Source organism: Physeter macrocephalus, chromosome 6, assembly GCF_002837175.3.
Source record: "Physeter macrocephalus isolate SW-GA chromosome 6, ASM283717v5, whole genome shotgun sequence".
In the NCBI taxonomy this organism is placed as follows: Eukaryota; Metazoa; Chordata; class Mammalia; order Artiodactyla; family Physeteridae; genus Physeter; species Physeter macrocephalus.
In genome coordinates this window covers 52259260-52279880 of record NC_041219.1, presented here as the reverse complement: position 1 = coordinate 52279880, position 20621 = coordinate 52259260, and the positions used below count along the sequence as shown (strand labels likewise).

The 20621-nt window shown below is 50.6% G+C and overlaps 1 protein-coding gene across 1 annotated transcript in view; it reads right to left on the bottom strand.

Moving 5' to 3' along the window:
- The window catches only part of PPP6R2 (protein phosphatase 6 regulatory subunit 2), an 82631-nt gene that overhangs the window by 21167 nt on the left and 40843 nt on the right, over positions 1–20621 (bottom strand). Inside the window, exons 6-12 of the mRNA XM_028490789.2 lie at positions 15071–15257; positions 9851–9988; positions 8582–8647; positions 6767–6879; positions 6344–6457; positions 5024–5150; positions 3996–4148 (exon numbers count right to left, since the gene is read on the bottom strand). Of these exons, the coding sequence (XP_028346590.2) occupies positions 3996–4148; positions 5024–5150; positions 6344–6457; positions 6767–6879; positions 8582–8647; positions 9851–9988; positions 15071–15257 (898 nt within the window). The remainder of the gene's footprint in view (positions 1–3995; positions 4149–5023; positions 5151–6343; positions 6458–6766; positions 6880–8581; positions 8648–9850; positions 9989–15070; positions 15258–20621) is intronic.

The window sequence follows — 20621 nt, the reverse complement described above, 5'->3', positions numbered from 1 at the left end:
ATACCCAGAGAAAACCATAATTCAAAAAGACACATGCACCCCAATGTTCACTGCAGCACTATTTACAATTGCCAGGTCACGGAAGCAACCTAAATGCCTGTCGACAGACAAATGGATAAAGAAGATGTGGTACGTATATTCAATGGAATATTAGTCAGCCATAAAAAGGAATGAAGCTGGGTCCTTTGTAGAGACGTGGATGAATCTAGAGACTGTCATACAAAGTGAAGTAAGTCAGAAAGAGAAAAACAAATATTGTATATTAACGCATATATGTGGAATCTAGAAAAATGGTACAGAGGAACCGGTTTGCAGGGCAGAAATAGAGACACAGATGTAGAGAACAAGCGTATGGACACCAAGGGGGGAAAGCGGCGGGTGGTGGTGGTGGTCGTGGTGGTATGAATTGGGAGATTGGAATTGACATGTATACACTGATGTGTATAAAATGGATAACTAATAAGAACCTGCTTATAAAAAATAAAATTCAAAAATTCAAAAAAATAAAATAAAAATAAAAGGCAAATAAAATTATCTCTGTTCACAAATGATACAATCTTATATGCAGAAAATTGTACAAATTCCACATAAACTGTTAGAGCTAATAAACAAATTCAGCGAAGTTCCAGAATACAAGATCAACACACAAAACTCTGTTGCATTTTTTCCCACTAACGATAAACAATCCAAAGAACTAAATCTTCAAACATATGGTCAATTTATTTTCAACAAGGATGCCAAGACCATTCAGTGGGGAAAGGATAGTGTTTTCAACAGAAGGTGCTGAAAGAAATAACAAGTGTTGGCGAGGGTGGGGAGAAGAGAGGACCTTGTGCACTGGTGGTGGGAATGTAAACTGGTGCAACCACTGTAGAACAGTGTGGACGTTCCTCAAAAAATTAAAAATAGAACCTTCATATGATCCAACAATTCCATTCCTGAGTATTTACCCAAAGAATACAAAAACACTAATTTGAAAAGATATATGCCCCTCCATGTTCACTGCAGAATTATTTACAATAACCAAGATATGGAAATGACCTAAATGCCCATAAATAGATGAATGGATAAAGAAGATGTGGTACATATATACAATGGAATATCACTCAGCCATAAAAAAGAATGATATAATGCCATTTGCAACAACATGGATGGACCTAGAGGGTATTATGCTAAATGAAGTAGGTCAGATGGAGAAAGACAAATACCATATAATTTCATCAATAAAAAACAAACAAAATAAACAAACCAAGCAAAAGCAAACATGTAGATACAGAGTAGTGGTTACCAGTGGTAAGGGGCGGGGTAGGCAGGAGGACGAAATGGGTAAAGGGGATCAGCCATATGGCAACAGATGGAAACGAAATCTTTGGTGGTGAGCATGCAATAGGGTATAAAGAAGTAGAAATATAACCTACACATGAACCTTACATTCAAAAAATGAAACAAAACAAATGGTGCTGTGATATCCACATGCAAAAGAATGAAGTTGGACCCTTACCTTACACTGCATACATATACAAACTCAAAATGGACCAAAGACCCGAAAGAGCTAAAACTATAAAGTACTTAGAAGAAAACACACGGGGAAAGCTGCATGACAGTGGATTTGGCAATGATTTCTTAGATATAGGTATGACACCAAATGCACAAGCAACAAAAGAAAAAAACAGATAAACTTGCGACGTCCCTGGTGGCGCAGTGGTTAAGAGCCCGCCTGCCAATGCAGGGGACACGGGTTTGAGCCATGGTCCGGGAAGATCCCTCATGCCGCAGAGCAACTAAGCCAGTGCGCCACAACTACTGAGCCTGCACTCTAGAGCCCATGAGCCACAACTACTGAAGCCTGCACGCTTAGAGCCCGTGCTCCACAACAAGAGAAGCCCCCGCAATGAGAAGCCTACGTACAACAACGAAAAGCAGCCCCCCGCTCGCTGCTACTAGAAAAAGCCCACGCACAGCAACAAAGACCCAACGCAGCCAAAAATAAATAAAATAATTAATTTTTAAAAAAGCAAAAAACAGGGCTTCCCTGGTGGCGCAGTGCTTGCGAGTCCGCCTGCCAATGCAGGGGACACGGGTTCGTGCCCTGGGCCGGGAGGATCCCACATGCCGCGGAGCGGCTGGGCCCGTGAGCCATGGCCGCTGAGCCTGTGCGCCTGGAGCCTGCGCTCCGCAGCAGGAGAGGCCGCAGCAGTGAGAGGCTCGCGTATCACCAAAAAAAAAAAAAAAAAAGAAAGAAAAAAATAGATAAACTGGACTTCATCAAAATGAAAACCTTTTGTGCGTCAGAGGACACCATCAAGAGAGTAAAAAGACAACTCACAGAATGGGAGAAAATATTTGCAAATCATGTATCTAAGCGCTTAATATCCAGAACATACAAAGAACTCCTTCAATTCGACAACAACAAAAAAAAACAAACAACCCAATTCAAAAATGGGCAGAGGACTTGAACAGACAGTTCTCCAAAGAAGATACACAAATGGCCAGCAAAAGCACATGAAAAAATGCTCAGCATCACTAATCATTAAGGAAACGCCAATCAAAACACAGTGAGATACCACCTCAAACCCATCTGGATGGCTATTATTAAAAAAATGGAAAACACCTGTTAGTGAAGAAATTGGAACCCTCATACATTGCTGGTGCGAACGGAAAACAGTGTACCCACTGGGGAAAACAGCGTGTGGGTGCCTCAAAAAGTTGAACATAGAATTACTACATGACCCATCAATTCCACTTCTAGGTATGTAGTCAGAAGAAGTGAAAGCAGGGGCTGAAACAGATATTTGTACATCCATGTTTATAGCAGCATTATTAAAAATAGCCAAAATGTGGAAGCAACCCAATTGTCCACCAAAGTATGAATGGATAAGCAAAACGTGGTATATCCATACAATGAAATATCATTCAGCCTTAAAAAGGAAAGAAATTGTGACACATGCTACCACATGGATGAACATTATACTAAGTGAAATAAGCCAGACAGAAAAGGCCAAATACTGTTTGATTCCACTTACATAGGAATCCCTGGAATAGTCGGATCCACAGAGACAGAAAGCAGAAGGGTGGGTGCCAGGGCTGGGGACTGGTGGGGGGATGAGGACCAAGTGTTTAATGCTCAGAGCTGGAGAAGATGAGAAAGTCCTGGAAGTAGTGGTAATGGTTATACAACGTGAACGTTAAACCATATGCTTTAAAGTTATTAAAATGGCGTATTTCATGTCACATATATTTTGCCACAATAAATGAAAAGTAGAAAGGGGGAGTGGGAGAGAGAGAACTTTCTTGGAGGAGAGGAAAGGAAATGAGTGAGGTCTTTCCTAGTCGCCCTCTGACCCACATCCAGGTTCTACAGTCACAGCAGAGCCCAGTGACTTCCAAACGCTGGAAGGACTCCTGAGGCAGGCAGTCCTTCAGGCCCAGGTCCAAGGCAGCTCCTTCTGGGATTGAGATTTAAATTTAAGGATATTTCAGCTTCCTGGGAGCAGAGGCCCAAGGGCAAGGCTGAGGAGAAGGCTGTGGATGCATCAGCCAGGGGCACAGCTTGGGCGAAGACCCCTCCCTGTCAGCACCGCCCTGTGGCCACTGCCTGCAGACCCTCCCTCAGACCCCCAGGGCGTGCTCACGAGAGGAGCTCCCCACAGGCTCCGCCTTTACTGTGGGGACGAGGAGCAGCGCTTTAGGGCGTTTTAGGCTGAAGAGCTACCAAGTTCGCTATTAAGGCAGAAATCAGAAGGAGGGACGACAGTACCCACTCCCTCTGCTTCCAGGGCAGCCCTGCATGAGCCCTCACGGAGGCGGGTCCCAGCGTCGCTCAGTGCGCCTCACCAGCGACCTGGCGTCAAGCCCGGGGGGCAGGACGGGGTCTCTGCATAGACTGTGCCTGTCCCGGGACTGAACCAGAGCCTCCCTTCGGGCAGGCCTTCACCTGGGTGCTGAGGTCCGGCTGCCCAGCCCCGAGGCCCCAGGCTGGGCAGGTGTCCGCTCACCAGCAGCAAGCCCATGGTGTTGAGCCGGCAGAGCTCCTGGTTGATGCTGGGCGTGTTCGTGTGCAGCAGGGCAGCCACGAGGCGAGCTCCATGCAGGCGGGCGTTACCCAGGGGCTCCTCCAGCACGCCAATGGTGGTCAGGATCGCTGCTTTCTGCAAACACAAAAGGACTGCCCAGTTAGAGCCTTGTGACCAGTGTGATCACCATCCATGTGTGGGCTTGTCTTTGACCTGGCCCTGATCGAAGGGCCAGGGCCGCTGCTGCATGACGTGGCCCAGCCGGGGAAGGGTCCTCAAGGCAACGCGGTCTGCAGGAGGAAACAAGGGGTCAGTCAGGTTAAGAGCCCCACCGCTCCCGAGGGCTCTCGGGACTGAGTGAGGGTGGGCCGCTGCTCCTGGGTGCCTAGGGCACTCTGGTCTCAGCCTGCCAGCCGAAGGGATGTGACCTCAGCGTATAAGACGGAGGAGACTGATGACAAGGCTGGCCTCGTGAGACAGGGTGATCCCACACACAGAGCACAGTGCGTCTACCTTTTCATTAGCAGAATGTTCCAGAATCCCTGACTTCATGAGTCCTTTCTAGTGGGGAAGGCAGACCACAAGCAAGCTGATAAATGTAAGGAACAGTATGGTAGACCACGGCGGGTGCCAGAGAGAGGCACCAGGAGAGGCGAAGGGGCTGTGCCCAGGGCACTGAGGTGGAGAGGGCCTGGGTCCTCCTCACCGTGACCACCGCTGCTCAGCTGAGCAAAGGGTCTCCCCTGGGACCCCCTGACCCCTTGGCTGGGTGCCCCCAATTCAAGAGGCCGGGTCTCCAGTGCACTCGGGCTCTCGGACACCCCCCTGTCAGAAGGCAGGAGTTGCCTGGGTGGGTGGCGAACCGTCCAACTCTCCAGAGAGAAGATGGACACTCGGCAGATGGGGTCTGAGTGCGCCTGTCATCCTGGGTGGCGAGTGGGGTCCTTGCCTTGCAAGCGACCCAGCCCACGAGGTCTCCAGAACCCCCGACCTTTGCTCGGGACACTTACCTTTGGCGGGCTGAGCAGCAGCTGGTGGAAGTCCTTCAGCCGTGGCTCGATGCCACGCAGGACGCCGGAGCTGACGGCACACAGCCTATCCAGTCCCTGAGAGCAGGAGTCCAGCAAGCCCTCCATCCTGTGGACCAGAGGCAGCTGGATATGGGGACGCTGGTCCCATTACACCACAACCCCTACCGACGTGCCCACTTGTCGTCTCCAGGGAGGCGGTTGACCATATGGGGGTGAGGCCGCGCCCAGGTGACGGCCCTGACGGGCTGTGGGCGTCACACCCCCGAACCAGCTCTGTTCCCTCTCCTCCCACCTTGAAAACCTTCACTGTCGACCCCACTCCTCGGCTGAGAAACAGACAGGACTGGCCATAAAAGGATAAAAAAGCAGAGAATGAACTGGCTCGTCTGTTTTCTGCATTGTCATGCTGTCCCTGCATCGCAGGCGAGGCCCTCGCCAGAGTCTCCACTTCCTGCGGGAAGGGCCCAGCCTTCCTGGGCTCATAAAGATGAATAAGCAATATTCTGGTTTCTAACTAGAGGAAATGAAGATAACATCATAATTCTATTTTTAGGTAATAAACTAATAAATATGTATTGGGTACCAGAGTGAGAGAAAGAAACTGCTAATAATCTCACCACTGAGAGTAAGTCAATTTCTTGTTATTTTCTGGTTGTTCTTTTTCTTTAAAAAAAACAGCATAGGCTATCAGTGTTGGGGGCTACAGTGAAGCTCCTTCCAGAGCGAGGACACGCGGGAACTGCAGTCTCCTTGGGAGTCAGACCACCAGCACGGCATGTGACAGGACAGAGCAGACAAAAGTGCACACGCAAACACACATACACACATGCGTGTATACACACACACGCGCGTACATATACACACACAGAGACACACATACACACACACATATGTGCTGGGGGTACTCATCGGGACAGTCCTTGGGGAAGTCCACTGGCCGTGCCTATTCACACACATACATATACACACACACACACACATACACACACACGTGCTGGGGGTACTCATCAGGACAGTCCTTGGGGAAGCCCACTGGCCGTGCCTGTTCTGCACACACATCTATAAACACTTTGCAAACTGGCAACAGGGGGTGCCTTTGGGCTGAGGTGGGAATGTGACTGATGGCGAAGGTCAAAGGGGACTTTACAGCCATAAAGTTTATCTTTTCAACCAGGAGAATCTATCCCCATGATCACTCGCATCATTAGAAACATTAAGAACACAAACAGCACAACCGGCCACTCCCCTGGACCTCGCATCACTGAAGTGGCAGCACTTTCCCTCTCGGGAGACACTCACCCCGCCCGCCTGGGCTCAAGCAAGGTCAGTAACACCTGGGTCCCACTGACGAGGCAGAGCTCGGTCTGGGCTCCGTCAAACATGTTCCTCAGCAGCTGCTGCACGCAGTCCTGCCTGTCAGACATGCGCAAGGTCACTGCCTGGCGGGTGGGTGCACAGACCCCACCCCCACCCCCGCCGAAGGAGCAGTGCCCTGAATCCCGGGGAGACCCCGCTCGGGGCTCAGGCCATGCACCCAGGGTTTTTAGGACACGGCTGCCCCGGGGGCCCGCACTGTCTGAACCTGCCAGGAGACACCTCCCGTGAGAAAGAGGCCCATCAAGTTAACTCTGGATCGGGGCAAGTTCCTCAGAAATGATCAGAGGAGGTGGCGGTGTCCCTGGCCCCCAGTCCAGGCCCCCCAGCGCGGCAGCCCACACTCACGACTCCAGCACCGTGAGGAGGGGGTCTGGCTCTGGAGCCTCCTGCAGCTGGCTGCCCTGCTCCCTGCCCAGCCTGATGATGTCACAGAGCGTCTGAGAAGCGTTGGACTGCCTCTGAAAAGACGGGGATGAAGAGCTGCTTTCAGGGCCAGCCTGCTGCACGGTCAGAGCGGCTCCTGTGGCGGGTCCGCTGAGGTGCTGGACTCGAAGCTGGTTCGTCTCAGAGACGCCTGGCCTGCCTCTCACCGCAGGGCGCAGATCTGGCCGCCCCCCAAGAGCTCCCACGGGGCCTCGACGGTCGAGCACGCCACACAGACACTGCCCTATACCCTCAGACAGACACCGTGAGCGTGCCCGTGGTACTGACACAACAAGTGGCTATTAATTCACAGGGTGGGTCCTGTGAGCTCATGAAAACAGGAGAGTTGCTACAGAGAAAATAAAGGACTCAACTTTTCTAGAGAAACATTAAGCCCATAAAAATGCAGAACCTCTGATTCGGTGCATTTGCCAGCCGCGAGGGGGTGCGTCTGCGGAGCCGAGAACAGGGTCAGAGAGAAACGCAGCCGCCAGCTCAGCGCAGGGAGCACCTAACAAGCAGCCCTGACATGCACGCCATGGGAAACCGAGCTGAAGGAAGAGCTTCGTGACTGTCTTAGGCGAGACTGAAAGCAGCCAGATTGCCTCCGCGGCCTCCCAGCTGCCTCGGGGACTGGGAAGGGGCCAGTCAGCTCACAGAGTTCACACTGGTGGAGGGGCGTCTCCCTTCCCCGATATGGAGCACAGACACCCTTGCCTGGCTGCCTGGCCAGGCCCGTGCGCCAAAAGAGCCCCTAACAGCACAGCCAGGCAGTAGCAAAGGCTCAGACATGAGTCAGCACCAGCGCTCTCCAAAGTGCTGAGGAGACCATGCGTGTGCAGTTGTCACGTGTAGGAAAAGGCCTATCGGGATACACTCCACACTCTCAACAGTGATACCGCGAGGAGCGGGCAGGGGCTGAGAGAAGGAGCCCCACTGCCACCCCACACGCTCCCTCCGGAGCTCACGCCCCGCAGACCCCACCTCCTCGAGTGCAGGCTAGAACCAGCACTCACGGGAGCGGGATGCCGCCGGCGAGGATTGTCACCTGTAGGTCAGGTGCCTGTCCCAGAGGACGCAGCAGCAGGCGCAAGCCGCCCTACGGAGAGGCCCAGGGGGCATGGGGGCCGAGGGCAGCCTCAGCCAGCAGCCCTCAGGAAGCTGAGTCCTGGCACTTCCCTGGTGGTCCAGTGGTTAAGACTCTGTGTTTCTAATGCAACGGGCATGGGTAGGGGGCGTGACTTCGATCCCTGGTCAGGGAACTAAGATCCCACATGCCACACAGCCAAGAAATAAAAATAAACAAACAAATAAATAAATAAATAAAATAAGGACCTGAGTCCTGCAGAGCCACCGGTGACCCCTGGGGGCGGACCCTCCCCTCGTTGGGCCCTGAGGTGACCACAGTCTTGAGAGACCCTGGGCAGAGGACCCATGACCCCTGGCCCATAAAAACCGAGATAAAAAATACTTACTGTTATAAGCAACTAAGTTTTGGGGTCATCTGTTACTCAGCCATAGATAACTAATACAATTCTATTCAGATTGTTTTTTTATAATATGTATGTATTATATTTTTGAAAAAGGAAGTCTAGAAGTCAGTGCTTGATTAAAGGAAGAAGAGCATCTGGGGAGAGGAGCGACTTGCCCCCCTCAGACAGCAGTGGAGAGCGCTCTCTGCCAGCCCTGAGCGAGGGGCTCCTGCTCAAAGGCGGGGTCCACGAGTCCCATACTCACTTCTTCATCCTGACTCGGATGGATCAATTCCACGAGTCTCTGGATGACCTTCTCTTCATTAAGCCACTGAAAGGGAAAGGAGGCCTGTAAGTGGCTCTGCTCACACCTGACGAAACGGAAGGAAAGTCCTTCGGTGCAGCAGAGATCCACGCGCCAGGTTCTGGCACAGAGATACTCCACCCAACACGTGCGTCCACCCAGACCCAGAAAGCACAAGCAGCGGCCGAATTCTGGAGTGACCCAAAGATGGTAAAGGAGGGAATCCCCTTCCACGTGCCCTGATGGTTCAGACTCTTAAACACACGCGAGCTCTGTTTTTAGGGCATCTCCAAAGCGGAGCCTGGAGCCACCCGCACTGGTGGGGCTCTCCCAGCACACAGCCCAGCTGCTTCCTGCAGCACCCGGGCCTTTCCAGGTCAGTCCGGCTCCTCCACGCACTTCCTTACCCCAAAGTGGGCTCAGTGTAGTCAGGGCAGGCTTCCCACTAACGTTCAACAACGGCTGATGTTCACGCTGCTCTCGCTGCGCCACATCAGCTACTATGATTAATCCTTAGTGGGAGGCTGCTCCATAATGAAGCGAGTTATGAATCTAAGAGTGACAACTGTCACCTAATTCCAGGAGCTGGAAAACTGTCAAGAAGGACCAATGGTTTACTTATTCTATTTTAAGCTGCATTACAAACAAAACCTGCCAAACCGCAGCCAACAGTTTGTCCAGCACTGATTTCCTGGGCTTCTCTGGGCTGAGCATCCTCCCCTTTTGTGGGAAAGCCCTCGGGGAGCTATGGGTAGCCCCTCTCACTGTGAATACCGTCAGGACAGACACAGGCACACCCTCCAGGACAAACAACAGGCCAACTCCGCTCTTCGAAACTTCTCTGCATGGAATCCTCTTCGGCGACCATCTCCTCTTGGGCACGTGCTCGGGCAGAGGACCAGCGCCCGGTGGGGACCTAGCAGCCCTGGGGGTGGGGCACAAGTGAGGAGCCCACTTCTGCTCTCTGCTAATGAATGGACTGAGGCAGGACAAGAGAAAAGGTGCGGACGCCAGACCCAGTCTCAAATACAAGCCTTGACGAGAACCCCCGAGGGGTTCTCATCCAGAGGGGAAGGTCCTGCCGGGTGGAAAGCTGGGGTGCTGGGCACCCCGGTGCTGCCTCACCAGCTCCAGCCTCCTTACACCAGGCACTTACTCCACACTCGGAGAATGTGCAGAACCTGCGCACACGGGGAGGGGCTCCAGGGAGAAGGGGGCCCACACACTCACGTGCAGGACCTCCTGCCGGAGCCCAGCAGGCTCTACGCAGCTGACCAGGCGCAGCAGCAGGTCCATGAGGGCCGAGGTGCCAATGTGCTTCAACAGCAGGCTGATGAACTTGTCCTTCTTCCTCAAGAACACTATCACCTGCAACCAGACAGCCCCTGAGAGGTGAGCAGGGCAGACCCTGACCACCAGGAGATGCTGCCCCCAAGAACTGCCATGGGAAAGATTCATTTTCAACAACAGTGAGCAGAAATAATGGAAAGACGTGGAAAGAGTTGTAAGAAAGCCCCCCCTGCCGCCCCCCAGCAATGACAGGCAGAGACCTGAACACACGTGAGTCCACGAGGCGGTGGGGGCCTGAGAGGACCCCGGGCTGGCGGAGTTCGCCACACACCGAGACCGGGCACCAGTGCAGCCCCAGCACCCGAGTCAGATGGCACAGCAACCACTCCACACGCAACAGCTCAAGTCTTCCCAGCAGAAATGACCAGTGCAGACAAAGCTGAGCCTGGGGTGGCCATCACTGACAGCTCCCGGACAGGGGACACAAACCCGGAAAGCTGACAGGTCCCACAGGTGGCTGAAGGGAAAGGACTGAGGTTTCAGAAAAGCAGAGGCGGAGGGGTGCGGCTGGCTGGTGACCAGAGCCGACAAGACACAACGCAGCTGGCTGGCTGAGTGTGCAGTCACAGGGTGTGGTGCCTGAGCGCAGAGGGGTGGGAGAAGCCCAGGCAGAGGCCTTCGTGGCCACGTGTCAGCAAGCTTGGCTCAGTTGGCCACAGAGATGAGGTGCCTGCGAGTCCAGGCCACTGCACAGACCCAGGACTCTACTGGGGGTAATGGGGACACGGAAGAGGCGAGGGACCCCAACCATCCTCATGCCAGAAGTGCAGGGGAGGAGGGGAAGGAGGAGGAAGAGAGAGAAGAGAGCCAACAGGGGTGGGGAGGCGCGGGGTGGGGGGGGCGGTTCTTGGAAAAGCGTGATTAAACTCCTAGAGAGAAAGACTGAAAACAGCAGAGAAGGCTCCAGGGAACATCCCTACACACCCTACAGATATAGACACTATTACAAGAAGTTATCCGGAACAAGTTTATGCCAATTTCTGTAAATTTGGAAAAATGAAAAATTTCTTTGAAAAACTCATGTAAACTGACAAGAAGAAAGAGAAAATCTGGAGTTCTAGAGCATCAAAAGAAACAAAATCTCTAATTAAAAGCCTCCCCATAGAGAAGACTCCAGGCTCTAAAGGCTTTACGAGTGAATTCTATCAAACATTTAAAGAAAAATAACCCCAATCTTATGCAGGACTCTTCCAGGGAACATAAAATGAGAGAAGATGCCCCATATCATTGTATGAGGACATAAAACCTTGATTCCAAAAACTTGATGTGGGCACTTTAAGAAAAGGAAATTATATAAGGACCTACTGTATAGCACAGGGAACTCTACTCAATACTCTGTAATGGCCTATAAGGGAAAAGAATCTGAAAAAGAGTGGATATGTGTATACGTATAATAGATTCACTTTGCTGTACACCTGAAACTAACACAACGTTGTAAATCAATTATACCCCAATAAAAATTAAAAAACAAAAAAGAAAAGGAAAAGAAATTATAAGCCAATCTCACTGATGGCCACAGATACAAAAAGTCTTAAAAAGAATGCAATATGAAAAAAAGCATAATATATCACAATCAAGTTGGGTATATTCCAGGAAATCATGGTTGGTTTAACATCAGAAAACCAATCAGCGGAATTTACCTATTAACAGAATAGAGAAAAAAATCATATGATGAACTCAAAAGATACTAGGTAAAAACATTTCATATATTTCAACATTCATGTTATAAACTAAAAAGACTAGGAATAGTCTTATAAAAAAAAATCTACAAAAACTCCACAACAAACAACATACTTAATTGTAAAACAGTGAAAGCTCTTCCTCAGAGGCAATAAATAAAACAGAGGCCCACTATCACCACTTCAATTCAACAATGTATTAAAGGTTCCAGACAATGCAACAAGGCAAGAAAAAGAGACTATAAGTGTAAGATTTATAAGGGACAAAATAAAATTGTCATTAATCACAGATGGTATGATCTTATACATAGATTTAAAAAAAGAATATGAGGAATTCCCTGGCAGTCCAGTGGTTACGACTCCATGCTTCCACTACAGGGGGCATGGGTTTGATCCCTGGTGGGGAACTAAGATCCTGCATGCCGTGCAGTGTGGTCAAAAATAAAAATTAAAAAAAAATTTAAAAAGAATATAAATTATTAGAACAGCAGCTTTACTGATAATTTCCAAAAACTGGAATCAGCCCAGATGTCCTTCAACATGTGACTGGTTTAACAAACTGTGTTCCATCCACACCATGGAACACTACTCTGCAATAAAAGGGAATGTACTACTGATACATACAACAACTTGGATGACTCTTCAGGGATGTATGCTAGAAAAAAAAGCCATAAGGCTATATGTTATATGATTTAATTTAAATAACAGTTTGAAAAAAACAAAATTTCTGAAATGAAAGAGACTAGTGGTTGCCAGAGGTTAGGGATGGGTGAAGGGATAGAGGCCAGAGGAAGGTGGGAGTAGTTATAAAAGGGCAACACGAAGGATCCTTATGGTTTAAGAACCGTTCAGTATCTTGACTGATGGTGGAGACACGAACCTACACAAGTGTATTGAACTTAATACATATACACACACAAATGACTACAAGTAAAATGTCAATGTCCTGGTTGTGATCTTCTGCTAGTATTTTACAAAATGTCACCACTGAAGGAAACCAGGCAAAGTGTACAAAAGATAGCTTTATATTATTTCATAAAACTGCATGTGAATCTACAATTATCTCAATAAAATTTTTCAATTAAAAAAGACACTGTTTAGAATAACATGAAAATATCACATACCTAAGGATAAACATAACGAAAAATATGTAAGACCGCTACCCAAAGAACTAGGTTACTGAGAGAAATTAAAGAAGCCCTAACTACTCAGCTTCTCGCTATAGCACAAAAGCAGCCATAGATAATATGTAAACTAACGGGAGCAGCTGTGTTTCAGTAAAGTTTCTTTTACAAAATAGGGGCAGGCTGGTTTTGGCCTGTGGGCCATCATTAGCCAACCCCAATCTATTAGGAAATGCAAGCCTAATCAAAATTTTAGCAGGTTTTTCTGGGGAACAGGGGAGAATGTGGAAACTGACAAACTCACCCTAAAATTTGCTCATCCTAAAATAATGCAAAAGGCAAAGAATAGTAAAAACAACCTTGAAGAAAAACAAAGTGAGAGGACTAATTCTATCGAACATCAAAACTTACAAAACTACAGTAATTAAATAGTGCTGTGTTCATAATTACAAACAGGACAGTAGAACAGAAACATATACACACGTGATTGCTTGATTTATGACAAGAGGGACACTGTAAAGCAATTGAGAAAGAACGGCCTTATCAATACAGTGCTGGGTCAACTGGATAACCATATTAAGAAAAAAACTTCAACCTTACACCATTTACAAGAATCAATTCCAGGTGGATTGTAGGTAGAAATATGAAAGGTAAAACAATAAAGCTTCTAAAAGATAACACAGAAGAGTAGTAAGAGAATTATCTTTATGATTTCGAAGTCGGCAGAAGTTTCTTAACAAAACAACAACAACAAAAAAAAACCAAACAGAAATAAAAAGAGTTATGACTTGGACTATATGAAAATCAGGATCTCTGCTCATTAAAAGATACCACTAAGAGAGTAAAAAACAAAACCAAACCCAGCAAGCAGAGTGGGAAAAGATGTTTGCAACACAAAATCAACAAAGGGGGAATTCCCTGGCAGTCCAGTGGGTGGGACTCTTGGCTTTCACTACTGAGGGCGTGGGTTCAATACCTGGTCAGGGAACTAAGATCCCGCAAGCTGCGTGGCACGCACCGCCCCCCCAAAAAAAATCAACAAAGGACTTGTATCCACGAAATAGAGAGAATTCCTACAAATGCAAAGAGACAGACTGATAGAAAATGGGCGAGACTTCACACAAAAAGTATCCAAATGGCCAATTAATATACGAAAAGGTTCTCATTCTCACTAGTCACCAGGGAGATGCAAACTAAAAGCACAATGCTGTTATATACACCATCAGAAGAGATAAGATAAACCGACTGATAATATAGTAAGGGCTGGAGAGGAAGTGGAAGAGCAGGAACTGTCACGCTCTGCTGCTGGGACTGCAAACTGGCTCAACCACTCTCACTTCAGCCATTCAAGCTGACCACGGCGTATGTACATCCTAGTTACGACCACGCGTAATGCCTGGGGAAAAGGAAGTCCTTATATTTTAGAGATACACACTGAAATAGTGACAAAAGAAATGACATGCCGTCTGGTGTTTGTTTTGAAACAGTGCCTGGGCGATGGCGAGCAGGGATAAAGGTGAAAGACTGACAAGGCCGACTCCTGAAGCAGGTAACAGGCACAGGTGCCAGCAAACCTCATGCCCCTTCTGTGCCATCTACGGTGTGTGGTGCTGAAGCATGCCAGGGCGGATGCGAGGCAGGAGCAACTGTGGAGCAAATGCGGCCTCCAGGAGGCCCACGCTCCAGCTGAATGAAACGAGTTCACTCCCTGCTTTACAGAAACCTATTACTAGGCATTTCCTTTTTTTCTTTTTTTGGCTGCATCGCGCGGCTTGTGGGATCTTAGTTCCCCAACCAGGGATCAAACCCATGCCTCCTGCAGTGGAAGCACGAAATACTAACCGCTGGACGGCCAGGGAAGTTCTAGGCATTTCCTTTTATTTGTTTTGAAACAATAAGTGCACTAGACATACAGGCACCCGCCACCCACACAGATGCAGCAGCAGACACCCTAATGTCCTGCCATGATGCAGGCACGTCCTGGATCTCACACCCATGACTGGTCAGCGACAGGAGGAGCTGGCCTAGTGCGGGGCCCTGCGTAGCTCCCAGGGGTGGCAGAGGTGCTGCTTCTTCCAGAGCTGGCCAGAGGAAGTCTCTCTTGGGAAGCCACTTTCTTAATCAAATCCCAGCTCCCACAGCAGCAGCCCACACCACTCCAAGTGTGTCCCACGGAACAGTCAGAAGCCTGCCCCCCCCAGCCTGATGCACGGGTCACACAGCAGTGGCTGAGGGCAAGATGCGACGGCGTCAGCCATGCCTCCCTCCCACATCTCGCGGGCTTGGCGGATGAGTACCTGTTCAGTTCTTCTTGCAATGAGACTGCCAATGGTCTTGCTGAAAAAACTGGCGAGGAGAGGATTGAGAGGCGGCTCACGGTTCAAGAAGTCGTAAAGAAGGTTGAGCAAAGTCTCGTCCCCTCCCAGCCTGTCACTGATCTGCGGCACGTCACACGTCAGCAGCTCACAGGCTGTGTTTGGGTACCTGAAGGGGCACAGTGCAAGCAACTGGAGGTGAATGAGACTTCTCCACCGCTCAGGAAGCTACTTGAATAATCTGCCTCTTAGGAAGCAGATCTACAGGCAAAAACCAAACATGGCTAGACCTTGGAACAGAATAAAAATGTGATTATTCTGTGACCAACCGGCATTTTGACTACTAGAACCTCAATGTTTTTATCATATCTTTTCCTGGCTCCTCATACCCTAAACTCTGACATCCCACATTTTCTGACTCTATTTCCATTCTCTACGAAACCTTTCCTAATCTTCTGGCTTCTCCTCTGCCCTCGTACTCACCTGCCATGTCTCTCACCTCCATCAGGTTCGTCCTCCCCTCTCCACGCCTTTCCTGACCCCACATGTCAACAAGCACAGATCCAGCTTGTTCCCAGACTGAAGAGATGCTTCATCAGCAGTTTACAATGCAGTACCAGTTCTGAAGTGTTATGCAGGCAAATTATTATTAAGATACCAATATATGTAAATGATGTACTATTCATTTGATAAAAATGATCAGACAGGGGCTTCCCTGGTGGCGCAGTGGTTAAGAATCCACCTGCCGATGCAGGGGACACGGGTTCGAGCCCTGGTCTGGGAAGATCCCACATGCCGCAGAGCAACTAAGCCCGTGTACCATAACTACTGAGCCTGCGCTCTAGAGCTCACGAGCCACAACTACCGAAGCCCGCGCACCTAGAGCCCCTGCTCGGCAACAAGAGAAGCCACCGCAACGAGAAGCCCGTGCACCGCAACGATGAGTAGTCCCCGCTCGCCACAACTGAAAGAAAGCCCACACGCAGCAACTAAGACCCAATGCAGCTAAAAATAATAAATAAATGAATAAATTTACTTTTTTTTTTAAAAAAAAGATCAGACACAAAATAATCCTGATCCCATTACATGTAATCTCATACCACTGTGCTCCCTGCCTGACCCTCTGACAGACACGGGGTCACAGCTGTGGTCCTGGGAAAGGCCTACCCAATGTCCTGCTGCATCCAGGACAGAGCCCACCATAGCAGTGCAGTGACAATGCCTGGTGCCACACTCAGCACATCTGGGAACACAGGTGAGGGTGCCCAGGGCCAGAGCAGGCAGGAACCTGGCGGGAGCATCCTGTGAGGCTGACTGCCCTGGAGCACACCTGGCACCAAGCTACACGGGACATGCTGTGCAGCCTCAGGCACCTTACCTAACGTCTCTGTGTCTAGGCTGCTTTATCTGAACATGGAGGTCTGAGTGTCCGCCTTCCCCACGAGGCTGTGTATAAAGCAGAGCAGCAGCGCCTGGCACACAGTAAGCCCGGGACCAAGGTCAGCCACTGTGACCCTATGGCTCCTGGTAGCCCCCCACATGGCCCCAGCAAGGGCCTAGCACCAGGTGGTCACTGTGGTCAGCTAGAGCCTGGGTTTGCGAGTCTAGAGGAAACAGCTGGTGGAGCGCGCGGCCGGCCCAGTATGGAGGGGAGGGGACAGGATCTCGCCTGGCTGTAGGGTGGCTGCTCCCCGTCACCCAGAGAAGAGGGCCTTCTGAAGCCAAGCGGGCAGCCGGGTATGAGGGAATGCCCGATCCACACAGAGGGGCCCAGACGAGGTGTGGCCAGCGCCCACCTCATGGGGTCGCGACGAGGATGAGATGGGGCAGCTCCGTACCGTGGACGTGCCCCACGGTGACCAGCACAGCAGACGGTGCAGGGCCGCCAGGGGCAGAGGCCAGAGAGCCTGCTCAGAGCGCAGCACCCAAGGCCGGCACGAGGTCCCACAGGACACGGGTGGAGAGGTGCCCACCAGACTCCAAACAACAAGACAAGACTCGCCGAGCAACAAGGGAGAAGCATGCCCCAGAGAAAGGCACAGAAGCTTTTCCAGAGCACACGGAAAGGCTCCCCGTCCAGTCTCTGCGTGTGCGCACGCGCACACACACGAATTGTGCACGTGTGTGGCAAGCTGAGCCACAAGCCGCTGCTGTACTTAGACAAGGTTGCATCTAGATGGAGGGACTGAGATCTCTATCAGTATTTTATAATTATTCTTCAGAAAAACAGGTACTGCTCTAATAATTTATATAATTTATGCAGGGAATAACCATTCCAGTTAAACACGGCAGATGGAACATAGAGGTCTGTGGCCATAATGCAAAGAAGACAAGACGAGAGGTAGAAAGTACGTGGAATGAACCTAGAGGGTGGGCGGCCAGGGAAGCAGGCCAGGTGCACGAGGCAGGTCTGTGTCTCAGGGTCCTGGAGGAGGAGGGTGGACAAGCAGACACACAGCTCCTGAAACCCAGAAGGACCCTCTGGAGGCCTCCAGGGCACAAAAGCCTTGCTGTGTCGACTATTTCTTGTTTGTAGGAAATAGGCTTCATTCAGCCTCCCTGACATTCCACATGTTCCAAAGGGCAGGTTCAAACAGTTGCTAATCAGGGAACAGAGGGGCTGAAGAAACAAGGGAGGGGCAGTCAAGAACCAATGGTGCAGGTCCTGGTCCCTCCTCAAGGGATACACGTAACAGTATCTTTGAGCTCTTCAGCAGAATTAAGGCATCCATCCAGGAGGACAGTAACTTCAGGCTGAGCCCAAGATTCCTGGAGCATTGCTCTGTTACCTGACTACCAACCAATGGGAAGAAAGCCACATACTCCGCAGCCCTCACCCCCAATTTTCCCTATAAAACTTCTCCCCTGAAATCGGGGAGTTTGGGGTTTTTGAGCATGAACCACCCATTCTCCCTGCAGGGCCCTGCAATAAAAAACCTTTCTCCGCTCCAAACTCTGACGTTTCGGTTTGTTTGGCCCCACTGTGCTTTGGGCACACACACTTGCGTTCTGTAACACTCAGAGAGGCCTGGATGGAGACAGCGTCCACCAGGCAGGTGGAGGGTCAGTGCAAGGAGACTCCCAGCCCCTCCTCCTTGTTCTGTTTGCTTAGTTTTATACTTATTTACTACTAATTCCTCCCAAACTCTTTGACTATAAAACTCTCCTGGATTATTGGTGCTGCTTCTGAGATTCCCCAATCTTAACCCAGGGGATAAAGTTACATTACTGGGAAATTCCAGAACAACAGGATTAGAAAAGGCCCTCAAATGCCCCTAAGGAAAGCTGCAGACCTGTGGCATCAGCCTTGCCAGCAGCAGGGCTGGAACTAGGAACTAGAAGATGTGAATGAAAAATGCTGCTGCCCTGTCAGTAAACAAAGGGTGCTGCAGCCATCAAGCCACTAGAGCCTCCCCGGCCGCCCTGCCCTGTGAGCCCTGAGAGAACTCAGGACAGAGAAAAGCGGCTCAGCCACAGCAGCCACCCTCAAGGATGGGAAAAGCACAGGATCCTGGCCCTAGACAGCTGAGGTGCAGATCAAAGGAATGATTTCAATGAGCCCAGACTCTTTTTTTTTTTTCTGGGCTGTGTTGGGTCTTCGCTGCTGCTCCCGGGCTCTCTCTAGTTGCGGCGAGCGGGGGCTACTCTTCGTTGCGGCGCGCGGGCTTCTCATCGCGGTGGCTTCTCTTGTTGCGGAGCACGGGCTCTAGGCGCGCGGGCTTCAGTAGGTGTGGATCACAGGCTCTAGAGCGCGGGCTCAGTGGTTGTGGTGCACGGACTTAGCTGCCCCACGGCATGTGGGATCTTCCCAGACCAGGGCTCGAACCCGTGTCCCCTGCATTGGCAGGCGGATTCTTAACCACTGCACCACCAACCAGGGAAGTCCCGAGCCCACACTCTTGCATCTTTCCATACACAGAAAAGTGCTAAATTCCTTAACTTAAGATGTGTGGTCTTCTTTAATGAACAGTAAGCTTTTGAAGTCCCGACTACCTGGTCTTCGTTGCAAAAACTCCTATATATCCTGGCCCCTCCCTCACTCTTTAGAGCTGTCCCTCAGAGCGATCTGAGAGTCCTGTCTCCAGGGCTTGAAGTCCTTAGAAATTCCGCCAAATAAAACATAATTCTCAGCTTTTAGGCTGTGCGTTTTTTTTTCAGTTGACGAAGACACCTATGGAGTCTTCAAAATTTCAGGAGACGCATGTCCAGTCTGGACTGGAAACCAGAGGGAGCTTAGAGCCAGCAGGAAGGAGAACGATGCACTCAGGCTGAGCCCCAACCTTGCCACCCACGCAGACCTCCTCAGGAAGCTGCCAGAGAATAGGATTTGCCAGGGGAAGGGGACAAAAAAGAGGAAGACGAAATCCTGGAGCACGGAAGGTGGACTCAGGAATTATCAGAGCGAGGATGGGAGAGTCCAGGAACCATAACGGCGGGGATACGTTCCCTCTCCCCTCTTCACGCCTCCCTCTGGGCCCCGCCCTGCTGCTCCCCAGGGGCTCAGCTGGGCAACTGGGCTCAGCCATCCTCTCTGCTCTGCCCCTTAGTGAGGCAGGCAGGGTTATTTGGTGGGGGTGGGGGTGGGGTCCTTCCTGGGGTCCTGCCCTGACCCAGCACTGCTTCCCGCTGGGTGAGCAGTTCTAACTCTGATTTGGAAAGAGGAAGCCCTCCACTGAGAGTTGAAACAACATCCCCCCACACCACCGCATGAGGAACAGAAGTGGTAACTTGGCGTCCATCTGCTGGCTTTTCTCTTATTTCTCAAATGGTCCAGAACTCTGCAAAGTGCACAGGAATCTCAAGGAAAAGGCCAGAAGCATCCGCAGGGTGCTCAGGCTGCACCAGGTGGCCAGCTCCCGGCCCAGGGCTGCTCCACAGAGGTCTCACCTGCATGGAGCAGCCTCTGGCTTTAGCAGAACAGCTAACCACTAAGGGCAGCTCCTCTGGACCCGTGTGGCTTGGGCACACTCCCTGCTCTCAGGAAGGGTCTCTCCGTAAGCAGCCTGAAGCCACGAGGGTGAAGCCGCACCAGCTGGGCTGCAGAGGCACAAAGGCGGCTGGAGGAGGTGCTGCCGCCCTGCCCAGGCGGCCTGGGGCGGCCATCTAGAGGCCCAGCAGCACAGGCACTGGCTCCGCGCTCTCCACCGTGTCACCTGCTGCTGCCACACGCTCCGAGGGCCGAGCTGAGCGGCTCGACAGAGACCTACGGCTCAACGCCTGAAACAGGACCTATCTGTATCTTCGGCATCTTTAAAAAATGATCTTGACCCCACTTCTTCCTTCAGCTACTACCTCATCCATCTACCCAGCCTATTCCTCTTCTCAAAAAGGATGTTTTGATTTAATTTTAATTAAAAACAAATAAATTTTTAATAAAAGCAAGTTAATTTTAAAATTACTTTTTTTTTTTTTTGCGGTACGCGGGCCTCTCACTGTTGTGGCCTCTCCCGCTGCGGAGCACAGGCTCCAGACGCGCAGGCTCAGCGGCCATGGCTCACGGGCCCAGCCACTCCGCGGCATGTGGGATCTTCCC